Here is a 13,120-nt window from a genome sequence, read left to right on the forward strand (position 1 = left end):
AAACAATCGCAAGCCACCGTTTTTGTATTTAGTGCACATGTATGCTTTCCCTTGAGAGGGGCCCACTTCTACACACGCGTGCGCATGCAAGGGCACACAATAACAGATTTGACGTACGTGATGAATAACCCTGTCTGGGAGGAGCGCAAGGGGTTCTACATTGGAGCTCAGGTGTCGACTGTAGATTCATCCTTTCGAGTGAGGCGTTCTTAATTATTCGAACGGCTGGGTTAGTTGAAATTATGCAGATGTGTTTGCAAAATTTGGATGATGTTGATTGGAGAGCCAAAGTTAGTTGTTTATCAACCTTGTGAGGATTCAAAAGGGCATATTTCCTTTTATGCCCAAAATGGAATGAGCGGTTGGAATTGTTGGGTGACGGTGGTTTATGCCAATTAATGGGGTGTCTTGTGTGGTCACGGTTGTCCTTTTATTAATCATGTTCGAGGATTTAATTTAAATCCCACACAATTTAGGCCAAGTGTCAAATGCTCTTGGTTGCATTTAACAAACTAATTTCCACACTTTAGTCTCCCTTTTACCTTATTATGAATGAAGCAATGAATTGATTACATCATTTATTTAACATTGCACAGATTTAATCAACCATGTATGTATGTGTGTTGATCAGGCATGAAACATGTAAGGTGATAAGACGTAAAGTTAAATAACTTAAATTGCAAGTGCACAATTATTTTTTATGGTATGATGAAAATGCTTGCACTCTTTATGAATGTAGAGACACTCCGAAATGCACTGAGATGTGTTGGAACAATTTAGTACCCCGCCTAAGTAAATTGATTAATCGTCACGATTCAGGGCTACATTTAGATTCAAGAATCAATTTATTTAAAATTGCGTGAAGGTAAGTATCCATTAGTGAAGCCAGGTGATGGTGGCTATGCATGCCTGTAATCCAGCACTGGAGGCGAGGGTTGATTCAGAAGATTATTTCCCACCGAGTAAAGCCCATTGAGCTAAGGTGCTCTTTTTCAAGGGCGATTCGGCTGGCATACAACATAAAAAGCTTAGCACAATGAGCCTATCCACATATACAAACACAGACAATTTCAACCGAGAAGATGGATTCTGGCTTAGCAATCATTGGAAGGATTTGATAAACCATTTCGGGTCTTAATTGATTGTTCACTTACGGTGGCTTTCAGACCGCATCCATTATTTTCGTCTCCCCCCTCCTGTTTTCCGAACATAGATGGACTCGTCCATCTGAATAACTGCCAAATCGCTCTCCGTGGTGCTAACGTTGAAAAAACCGCCACTTTTTTCAAATTTTATTACTGTGGTTTTTCACACCTGATGATGATTGCTTGTGTTGCAGTAGAAACGTCGTGAGAATTGTATTGTTTTATATTTTTATTATTTTATTGTTTCCCTTCTACGTGATTTTACCGAAAGAATCAAGAATATGAATCCCTGCAGTCACGAAAGCTTTAAATCAAAACTTAGCACAATTGTTGCAAAACTCCCCTTCTCGTGAGCGCCGGAGGTACCATAACTCTGGTTTGCCCCCTGTTCAATGTGCGGATTGTCTGTGGGTGCTCTGGTGTTCCTCCCACATAAATGGAGTTGGCCAACATCCCAATTGAGGACCAAATAGCTTGGGCAATTTTTGGCGGCGGTGCTGGCCGCCTTTCCACTTGACTGTAGTTGCCCATGCCTCTTAATCTACAGAAATGGCCCATTACAAATTTGTAACCTTAACTTTAAGTGGCTGTAAATTTCGTCATTCCCCTCTTATTGTATACTGGTAGTGTAATTAACTTATACCGCGTGTCAAACTAGTAAATACAATCTTTATTCATCTCATTCATGTTTCTTACCTATAAACGTAATTTTCTGTCAGTCTGTGTGTCTGTTTCTCTGTCTGTCTGTGGACGAAACTTACGAAGAATTTGGCTCGCGAACCGTGTGGTTTGCGTTTAAAAAGTACCCAGGTACCACGCGATAAGCCCCGTGGTGAGCCAGCGCTATTCCATTTTCCCATCCGTCATCTTTAAAGTAGTTAAATTAACAATGTAGTGCTATTTATTATTTTTATTTGAAGCTTTCGTGACTGCAGGAATCCATACAATTTGGTTCTTTCGGTGAAGTCACGTTGGTATCAAATAAAATAAATCACGACGTTTCGATCGCAACACAAGCGGTCGTCCTCAGGCGGAAAAAATATAATCCAGCAGTGGAACTGCTGAACTAGCTAGCTCTAGCTGAACTAGCTAGTTATAGCTAGTTCTAGCTAGTTCAGCAGTGCTAGTTCTAGCTAGTTCAGCAGTTCCACTGCTGAACTAGCTAGTTCTAGCTAATTCTAGCTAGTACAGCAGTTCCACTGCTGAACTAGCTACTTCTAGCTAGTTCTAGCTAGTTCTAGCTAGTTCTAGCTAGTACAGCAGTTCCACTGCTGGATTATATTTTGTACGCCGCTGAGCGCGCGCCAAAGCACGCATTTGCGCATGCGTGACAAAGCTGACCGGGGGTTGCCCCTAGCAACGCACACGCGTTCATTGCCAGGGGGGGGGGAGGAAATTCTCCGCGTTAAAAAATAAACACAAGGCTGAGGTTAATTCTTCAAAGTGTCATGTCCTCTTCTCCCCCCCTACCCCAATGTGTGCACTTACTGCTGTAGTGAAAGCAGGTACCACCACAGTCGGTATGCACTGCTGTAGTGGTAGCAGGTACCACCACAGTCAGTATTCACTGTTATAATTAAAGCATGTATCACCACAGTCAGTATGCACTGCTGTAGTGATAGCATGTACCACCACAGTCAGTATGCACTGCTGTAGTGATAGCAGGTACCACCACAGTCAGTATGCACTGCTGTAGTGATAGCAGGTACCACCACAGTTAGTATGCACTGCTGTAGTGATAGCAGGTAACCACCACAGTCGGTATGCACTGCTGTAGTGATAGCAGGTACCATCACAGTCGGTATGCACTGCTGTAGTGATAGCAGGTACCACCACAGTTAGTATGCACTGCTGTAGTGATAGCAGGTACCATCACAGTTAGTATGCACTGCTGTAGTGATAGCAGGTACCATCACAGTCGGTATGCACTGCTGTAGTGATAGCAGGTACCACCACAGTTAGTATGCACTGCTGTAGTGATAGCAGGTAACCACCACAGTCGGTATGCACTGCTGTAGTGATAGCAGGTACCATCACAGTCGGTATGCGCTATTGTAGTGATAGCATGTACCACCACAGTCGGTATTCACTGCTGTAGTGACTGCTATCGAGTTGGTAGATACTACTATGGAGTTAGTAGATACTAAAACAGTCAGTATATACCACTGTGGTCAGTAAATACTGCTCCAGTCAGTAGATACAACTACAGAGTCAATAGATGCTACTTACTCTGTTGTATGTAGAGTGTGTAGTTATATATACCTACGTGGGGGTAAAACAAAAATTTGAGGGTGGGTTGACAATTTTCGGAAACCTTTTACATCAACTATTTACCCCCCACTTTCTATAACTTTTTTAACTTGTGCAAGCCTCTTATAATGTTGTTGGTGGAGAAATGGACAAACGGCCCACCGGGCTTTCACAATAGCTTAGTATCTGTGTATGTATATGTAATGTTTTTAAGAGAAGTTTTGAAATATATTTTTCGCCCGGGCAATGCTGGGTACTTTCCGCTAGTTACCTATATATTACTAATTTGCTGTGTGGCACATTACCCAATGGGGAAAAGTACAAGTTAACCAAAGGTGCAGTTTGCCCCTGCAAACGTGGAAAACATTGGACAATTTTAATTACGGTAATAGTTTGTTTACTAATTAGTGAGATGTTTCCAGTGTGCAATATACGTGTCTTGTTTCCCCATTATGGAGTCAAAACTGACCCTTCGCCTCTCCCATGACACGTCAGTAATTAGGCACGAGCTTAAATATGCACGTCAGTTCTGGCAATACTACTCCATGGCTGAGAGTTATTAATTAAAGGTCCTCAAAATTGAGCTCTCCAGATAATAAATAGCCATGCCAATCACAGGCCCAGCTTATAGATTCATAACCTTGAAAGGCTGGATGAATACAGGCATGGCTTGTCCAAAGTATTTTTCATTAAAATGCTGAAACATACACTTGAGAAATCCACACAGATCTGCTTGGTGGCTTTGGGGATATGTGGATGTGTGGGGGGGGGGGGGCTGCGTATGGGAGCAGGGCCTGAATATGCCCCTCACCACACTGCCATCTCCTCCAATCCCCCCCTTCTCCCTCACCTCCTCCCCTACCTCCAACCAAAGTAATCCTCTCCCAAGCTACTTCTTCACTATCTTCACAAGCAATTTTATCTGGAGTGCACTCCGTGGATTTTTCGCGCCCCATCTTCTTTAGGTTATGTTTCTTGGGCACTGGCAAAAAATTTTAATCTATGGCAGCTTCTCTTGCCAGAGAAAGTGAATGATTTGTGGCCAAAGTAATGGGATTCTTTTGCCAGACGTTCAGCTTGGTATGCTCGGGAAACATGGCATTGAGTTGTGAGATGAAAGAAGAGCAGGGAAAAATATTCTTGAGGTTTTCATGTGAATTACGTGTTTTAGTATTTTTCACATGTCTCACACACGTGTCATATATAATGCATGTTCGCATTGTCGTACTTTATGCGATTCTGATTTGAATTTCCTTGGACAGAAAAGAGTGATGGACCTCATGTCCGTTTTTCACGAGTGTCCAAACTTGTGCAATGGATTTTACGATGCTGCTCATAGTGTGTCTACAAATTGGCTGTACTCTGCTCTGATAGCGTACAGTTACTGACACGTACTTTTGTGAGTAATAGTGGTTCCTGCAGCACAAGTAAGGAACTCTTTTCTCAATAGATATGGAAAGGTTATCCTTTTACCTGAATGGGTTCTCCATCTCTTTAAGTGGTGTCAATAACAGAATTGGGAAAACATCGTGGAAAATGGAAAAAATAAACATTTTAAAGACAGTATTTATTTGGCAATGTATAGTGTTCACTCAATTAAATATTTGATTAATGACAAATCATGTCTCAATACTCTTTCTGCCAGAGGCCTGCATTTGGTCCATTGGTAAATTACACTTATGAATGGCAAGTATGAGGAAACAGAGTACCTAGAGAAAACCCATGCAGACTCAATGGTAACACTCACCACTCTACCATCTCCTGGCCACCGTGCAGCCCCACGTCTGCAGACCCATAAATAACTTAGATATAGGAGGGGGAGGGGGGGTAGGAGATCAGTGACACAGTGGTTAGCACTCTTCATTATGAGTCTGGCAACCTGGGTTTGATTCCTGACCACAGCTAATATCAGTGACGAGGAATATCACGGCTAAACCTTGGCCTCCCACGGGAACAGAGAATCGACCAGTGTGGTTAAGTATGGTGACACAACCACAAATCACCCGTGTAGATGCCGTCATCCCACATAGGATTATTATTGTTGCTATTAGTTATTTTATAGTAACATGAATTTATGTAAAATATATATCTAAAATAATATAAACAAATAATCAATTGAAATGTGCTGTGTTACAGTGAGGGAAAAAATATTTGATCCCCTGCTGATTTTGTACGTTTGCCTACTGACAAATAAATGATCAGTTTTAAATTTTAATGGTAGGTTTATTTGAACAGTGAGAGACAGAATAACAACAACAAAATCCAGAAAAACGCATGTCAAAAATGTGATACATTTATTTGCATTTTAATGAGGGAAATAAGTATTTGACCCCTCTGCAAAAAATGACTTAGTACTTGGTAGCAAAAGCCTTGTTGGCAATCACAGAGGTCAGACGTTTCTTGTAATTGGCCACCAGGTTTGCACACATCTCAGGAGGGATTTTGTCCCACTCCTCTTTGCAGATCTTCTCCAAGTCATTAAGGTTTCGAGGCTGACGTTTGGCAACTCGAACCTTCAGCTCCCTCCACAGATTTTCTATGGGATTAAGGTCTGGAGACTGGCTAGGCCACTCCAGGACCTTAATGTGCCTCTTCTTGAGTCACTCCTTTGTTGCTTTGGCCATTTGTTTTGGGTCATTGTCATGCTGGAATACCCATCCACGACCCATTTTCAATGCCCTGGCTGAGGGAAGAAGGTTCTCACCCAAGATTTGACGGTACATGGCCCCGTCCATCGTCCCTTTGATGCGGTGAAGTTGTCCTGTCCCCTTAGAAAAACACCCCCAAAGCATAATGTTTCCACCTCTATGTTTGATGGTGGGGATGGTGTTCTTGGGGTCATAGGCAGCATTCCTCCTCCTCCAAACACGGCGAGTTGAGTTGATGCCAAAGAGCTCCATTTTGGTCTCATCTGACCACAACACTTTCACCCAGTTGTCCTCTGAATCATTCAGATGTTCATTGGCAAACTTCAGACGGGCATGTATATGTGCTTTCTTGAGCAGGGGGACCTTGCGGGCGCTGCAGGATTTCAGTCCTTCACGGCGTAGTGTGTTACCAATGATTTTCTTGGTGACTATGGTCCCAGCTGCCTTGAGATCATTGACAAGATCCTCCCGTGTAGTTCTGGGCTGATTCCTCACCGTTCTCATGATCATTGCAACTCCACGAGGTGAGATCTTGCATGGAGCCCCAGGCCGAGGGAGATTGACAGTTCTTTTGTGTTTCTTCCATTTGCGAATAATCGCACCAACTGTTGTCACCTTAAATTTGATTTGACGCTTTCGTGACTGCAGGAGTTATTCTTTGGTTCTTTCGGTAAAGTCACGCAGAAATAGAAAATAAAAAAATACATAATATTACACGGCGTTTCGATTGCAAAGCAAGCAATCATCATCAGGCACAAATATTAGAGAAACAAACCTAGTGAACTTAGAAATATAATGCAACACAGCGTATAAAGTCGGCCGACACAGCAGTCAACACCCTATCTGGTTGATTACGTCCAAGAGACACAGAACCGGAGACACATACACAGACACACAAGCGGAAAGAGTTAACACAGAAACACAGAGAGAGAGAGACACACGTATGGGCACACAGAGGAACAACGTCCATGTGTCGGGGCCTTAAATAGCCAGAGAGGGGGGTACGGAGAGAGAGGGGGGGTCAGAAGAATTAGCATGTCAATGGTAGATTCCACAATGAGAGATCTGCTGCCAACGCAGAGGGGAGACAGAGACGGAGGCAACACCAATTCAAACTAACATAGCGAAACTTGGAAATGTAATGTAATGCGATACAGAGTCGGTCAACACACAATCAACACATGGCCTGGTCGATTACGCCACTCCACCTTCTCATCAAGCTGCTTGGCAATGGTCTTGTAGCCCATTCCAGCCTTGTGTAGGTCTACAATCTTGTCCCTGACATCCTTGGAGAGCTCTTTGGTCTTGGCCATGGTGGAGAGTTTGGAATCTGATTGATTGATTGCTTCTGTGGACAGGTGTCTTTTATACAGGTAACAAGCTGAAATTAGGAGCACTCCCTTTAAGAGTGTGCTCCTAATCTCAGCTCGTTACCTGTATAAAAGACACCTGGGAGCCAAAAATCTTTCTGATTGAGAGGGGGTCAAATACTTATTTCCCTCATTAAAATGCAAATCAATTTATAACATTTTTGACATGCGTTTTTCTGGATTATTTTGTTGTTATTCTGTCTCTCACTGTTCAAATAAACCTACCATTAAAATTATAGACTGATCATTTCTTTGTCAGTGGGCAAACGTACAAAATCAGCAGGGGATCAAATACCTTTTTCCCTCGCTGTATGTATCCGCAGAGGGGCGTTCTACAGGAATAGCGAGCTCCCGCAAGAGAATAACTTATCTCAAGAATTAGCCACGTAGGAGGAATTTATCTGGCCAAGAGAGCTCATTGACCCAGGGTGAATATTTTAACCAGCAAAGCTGTATTAAAACTGACAAATTATCGAAGAATGCCATATACGAAGGGCAGAGAGATCTATGCTTTAACATTTCATCCTAAATGCAGCATCTCTGACTACATGATTTTCACTCGCACTCTGCGGACATTTCAGTTCAGTGCTGAATCAAATGGGAATCTATTCTAAACTGAATATAAAAATAGTCATTCCCTTTTCCAAGAAAGCTTTTCCGAGTCTCAATAATGTTTTTTCAGCAGGATCCTGCATTGTGATTGTTTGGCATATGTTATCAGTGTTTGGTTTCACGTGCAAGGATTTTGGAAATCCTGGAGAAATCTATGCCTGTGAGGGGATAACATGCAAAGCGTGACACAGATGGGTTCAATCCATTGCTATGTTGCCATCTACTAGCCACTTTGCAGCCCAAGACTGGGATTCCCAGGCAGTTTTCCATCCAAGTATTATAACAGGCTCAACGATACGTAGCCTCCAAAGGTCTGACGAGATCATGTACATTCAGGGTGATTTGCTCATAATGTCCTGATGTAATTACCCAGAACAAAACTGCAAACAACCCTTCTCGTGGCTGCTTGTAGTGCTCACCAGGTATGACAAAAATAAGCGTCAGTAGTCTTAAGGGTTTTTATTTTTATTTTGGCTTATTCTACCAAAGGGGCCTTATCACCGATTAATAGATGTGTTATGTACGTATTGTACAGCTCACAATTTGAGTCACTTTGGGTGAAGAAAATATTAACCTTTGATGTTGCATTCATAAGGCGTGATGGTGAGAGGATAGATATGTGCTGAGATGGGTTTTTTATTTATATACGGGTAGGTTTTTAGATGGTTCATGACCCCTCTCTTGCTGCGGGGGGAAGAATCTCACCTCAATTGGACTCCAGGGATATGCCTGATTTGTGGACCGGTTGCTGAGATTTGAGCATAAATTCAGCTTTACATTAATAATACAACACAACCAAAAAGTTGGAAATCATGTCACGTTTATTCGGTTCCCCATTCTATTCGGTATTTGCACCACTGACATATCAATCGTTTCACATGAGTTTTGTATTATGATAGTATTTTAACATACAGCCTTCATATTCCTTCAGTTTAAAAAAGTATAATTTCATCCCTCGACCTGGATGGTTTGCCCATTGTCACGAAGCATTGATTCTCAAAATAATCACTTATCACAACCTGGGCCTATCTATAAACGAGGTGCAAGTGTATGCAATCCACAGCTGAATGAAGGTCTCGCCACGCGAGGTTGGTCATGGGGGCTTGTTTTGACTCTGCTTCACCATGCTGGGCGGTGTGGGCTGGTGAAGTGGGGTGGGTCGTGGCAACCCAGGACCAGGTCAGCTATCACTCGCCACTGATGTTAGCCGTGGCAGGAAATCGTACTCGGATCGTCGGGTTCCAAGCTCACTGTGTTAACCACTGCACCACCGTTCTATCTCACCACTGCACGACTTCTATAACATTTTGCCACTGTGGACGCCGCGGTGGCAAAATGTTTACCTCGCCTGGTATATAGGAGGTCTTGGGTTCAATCCCGACCCTGACGCCTGTATATTTGGAGTTTGCATGTTCTCATTGTGATTGTGTGGATTTTTCTTCGTGTCCTCCGATTTTTCCCTCCACATATAGAAACATGCATTTAGAGTATTTGGCTGCTATACATTTCCATACGATAAGCCACTTCGTTGAGCTATCAATTGTGGCCAGGTTGCTTCTGAAAAAGAGCTACAAAGCTCGGTGAGCCTTACCTGGTAATACAATTTTTATTTAAGCTTACTTTGTTTTTTATATACAACATAGCGTGCAAATATTTCTAATAAATAGCAATTGTGCATGTGACCGGTTGCTCATGGGCTTGCTCACTCGCTCTCTTGTTGCCTTGTCCTATCGTCCTCCCGCTCACTCGGTGTGCTGGCAGGTGCGAAGGCTCGGCGGCATACCACTGCTGGTGGACCTGCTGGGACATCCCAAGGCCGACGTGCAGAAGAATGCGTGTGGGTCGCTCAAGAACTTGGTGTACGGTAACGACGACAACAAGAAGGCGCTGCGGCAGGCAGGGGGAGTGCCAGCCCTGGCAACGCTGTTGCGCAGGACCGGCGACGCAGAACTGCAGGAGCTTGCCACCGGTGCGTATGCCTGTGTGCGTGTGTGCGTGTATGTCTGTGTGCGTGTGTGGGGTGTGATAGGTGTAGCGGTTAACGCGCTGCGCTATGAACCTGGCCACCTAAGTTCGATTCCCGTTCACGGCCAACATCATTGACGATTATCTTAACCTGTCCTGGGCCTCCCTTAGTTTGACTCAGCCTCAAATGAGTACCTGGTGGGGTGTACAAACATCACCAGTAGAGAGACAAAGGTGACCAGGCATAGTGCTTAGCCACCCAGTCCCTCGTTTGCAGTGCCAGCACTTGCCCTAATAGTCTGTTAAGGCTATACAGAGATATTTTCCTTTGTGCAACAATAAATGAGGGGACAGGAGTGATGCTAATCAACAACGAGCAGAGCTCCGGGCAGCTAAAACACAAGTTGGCACATTGGGGAACATAGATGGTGCATCTAACAGTCATCTCAGTCAGTCAACCCATGGCACCTGGGTCTGACCTGTGATCTCCTGCCAGTAAGCCTTTGGAACTTTATTTCGCCTCAAAGTGCATTTGAACTGGCACAAGCACTGTGGTGATGTCACCGTCATTTATTGGCGAATTTGCAGTTGTATAATGGAGAGTGGTGGCGTTACGGTTAGACCGCTGAACCACGAAGCCGGTGACCTGAATTTGATTCCAGGCCCTGGCTTAAAATCAGTGACGAAACTATATCAGAACCAGTCTTGGGCCGCTTCCCCGAGATCAAATACACTTTAAAATGAGTACCTGGTTCAGGAAATAACCAGCACTCAGGAGAGGAAGGTGACTAGGCATGGTTGCTGGCCGCACCACCATTCTCATGCACTTTTCTGGTATTAGAGAATACTTTTCCCCACAAATATTTGTTTTCCCAGAAATTAATGCATATTCGTGGAAATCTTAATGGCAGAACTGTTGAGACAAGGGCCGACAAGCATGATGCTGATGACCACATCTCCGTCTTGTGTGGCAATGTTGGCCTTGATCAGCATTAACGAATATAATTTATGTTAATAGAGTGCCTTCACTCAAGGCACTTGACATAGCTTACATAATGGTGACAATATTATTAAGATGGCAAGGGCATAGCAAGGATTGATAAATGAGTGACCCTGATCAAGGGAACTTTGGGATCACGAAAGGGTAGTGGAGGGACTGGAAGGAGGGAGGGGCGAGGGGAGGTTAAGAGGAAGGAGAAGAGGTGAGCCACCAGGAGCCAATCCATCCTAAATAATGGGGTATTTGGCTGCTAATAATTTCCAAATGATAAGCCACTTAATTGGGCTATCATTGGTGGCCATGTTGCTTCTGAAAAAGAGTTATATAGCTCGGTGAGGCTTACATGTGTGTGTCGTGAATACAACCACTACTGTAAGTGTACAGACACAGATGTCTCTGTGGGTCGCGCCAGCCACAGTGCTGGAGGAGCACCAGGTGCCCCGATTGGACGAGCTAAGAGCACGTCACCGGAAGCGGGCCCTCGATTGGACTAGCTAAGGGCACGACCGGAAGCGGTGTCCGATTGGACGAGTTAAGGACATGTGGCCGAAAGCGGTGCCTCGATTGGACGAGCTAACGGCATGTGACCTGAAGCGGTGTCTCGATTGGAGGAGTTAAGGACACGTGGCTGGAAGCGGGCGCTCCATTCTTGATACAGCAAGGGGCGGGGCCAAGGGATAAAGGGGGAGCACGTTCGGGGATTCGGGGCTCGTTTGCGTGGATCAACTCCAGGGGTCGTCGCTCTTCGGTCTTCGCTCCTCGTTCGAACTAGAGTCTTCGCTGGGGATCGTGGGTCAGGCAGCCTATGTGCTGGCTGGCCCGTTCGTTCAGCTAACTCACACACACACGGCGAACAATCTAGGAACAGTACAGCCACACTTAACTGTAGAACTCGGTGATTAAACGCGTTGCCTCAAACAATAGTGTGTGCGCATCTGTAATAACACTACACTTGGTAAAATAAAAACATTGTTTAGTTTAGAAATAAATCCATCACAGGCTGCTAATTTCACCAAAGATTAGACAATATGTGATACTATTTTTGCTCTTGTACCCACTTGTAGTTACGCATCAACTTGATTTTGTTGCCCCCTATATATTGAACCCTGAATTTAAGGAGTAATAAGCAGGAATAATATGATTTACTTGCAGCTCCAGAATAATTCATTGGGAATTCAGAAATTCCAATTTTCTTTTTAAAGGAGACCTTATGTTTGCACTTACTGATGGCTTAAAACACATTAGTGTAATGGAATTGCTGAAGGTCGGCAACCGTATCGGCAACTGTAATACATTACAATGACCTAAGTTATGACGTTTAACCTGATTGAAGTTCTATTTATCGGTAATTTCCACTTTGTGATTGAACTTTTTTCCCATATTTATGTTTTTCATTCAACAGTGTAGGTTATTTAAGAATTTGTTATACGTGGACATAATGCCATGTTAGAGTTTCACGCCTAATTATGTTTAAATCTTTTTTTTAAATGTATATATATGGGGCAGCGGTGGTGCATTGAGTTTAGCACTGCACAGTGAAATCGGTGACCTGAGTTCAATTCCCAACCGCAGTGGACATCATCAGCGAATAATATATGAAACAGTCCCAAACCATTATTTTCGTCTCCCCACTCCTCTTTTCTGAACATAGATGGACTCATATTCTTGGCTCTTTCGGTAAAGTCACGTAGAAGGGAAACAATAAAATAATAAAAATATAAAACAATAAAATTCTCACGACGTTTCGACTGCAACACAAGCAATCATCATCAGGTGTGAAAACCACAGCAAGAAAATTTTTAAAAAGTGGCGTTTTTTTTAACGTTAGCACCATGGAAAGCGATTTGGCAGTTATTCAGATGGACGAGTCCATCTATGTTCGGAAAAGAGGAGGGGGAGACGAAAATAATGGGTGCGGTCTGAAAGCCACCGTAAGCGTGAACAATCAATTAAGACCCGAAATGGTTTATCAAATCCTTCCAATGATTGCTAAGCCAGAATCCATCTTCTCGGTTGAAATTGTCTCTGTGTTTGTATATGTGGATAGCCTCACGAACGAATCTCTCATGGTAGCCAGATGGCTTGCAAAGAACCTCTGTCTTGGAGAAGTCAATGTCATGTGAACCTACT

At 43.6% G+C, this 13,120-nt stretch overlaps 1 protein-coding gene across 11 annotated transcripts in view; it reads left to right on the top strand.

Moving 5' to 3' along the window:
• Positions 1–13,120, top strand: part of LOC116943713 (catenin delta-2-like) — a 273,044-nt gene that overhangs the window by 203,947 nt on the left and 55,977 nt on the right. For all 11 annotated transcript variants that reach the window (XM_076067973.1, XM_032956809.2, XM_076067972.1 and 8 more), the window contains one exon: positions 9,787–9,994. In XM_076067973.1, coding sequence (XP_075924088.1) covers positions 9,787–9,994 — 208 coding nt within the window. The remainder of the gene's footprint in view (positions 1–9,786; positions 9,995–13,120) is intronic.

The sequence above is a fragment of the Petromyzon marinus genome, chromosome 19, assembly GCF_048934315.1.
Source record: "Petromyzon marinus isolate PM22_M1 ecotype Great Lakes invasive population chromosome 19, UKy_Petmar_22M1.pri1.0, whole genome shotgun sequence".
Lineage (NCBI taxonomy): Eukaryota > Metazoa > Chordata > Hyperoartia > Petromyzontiformes > Petromyzontidae > Petromyzon > Petromyzon marinus.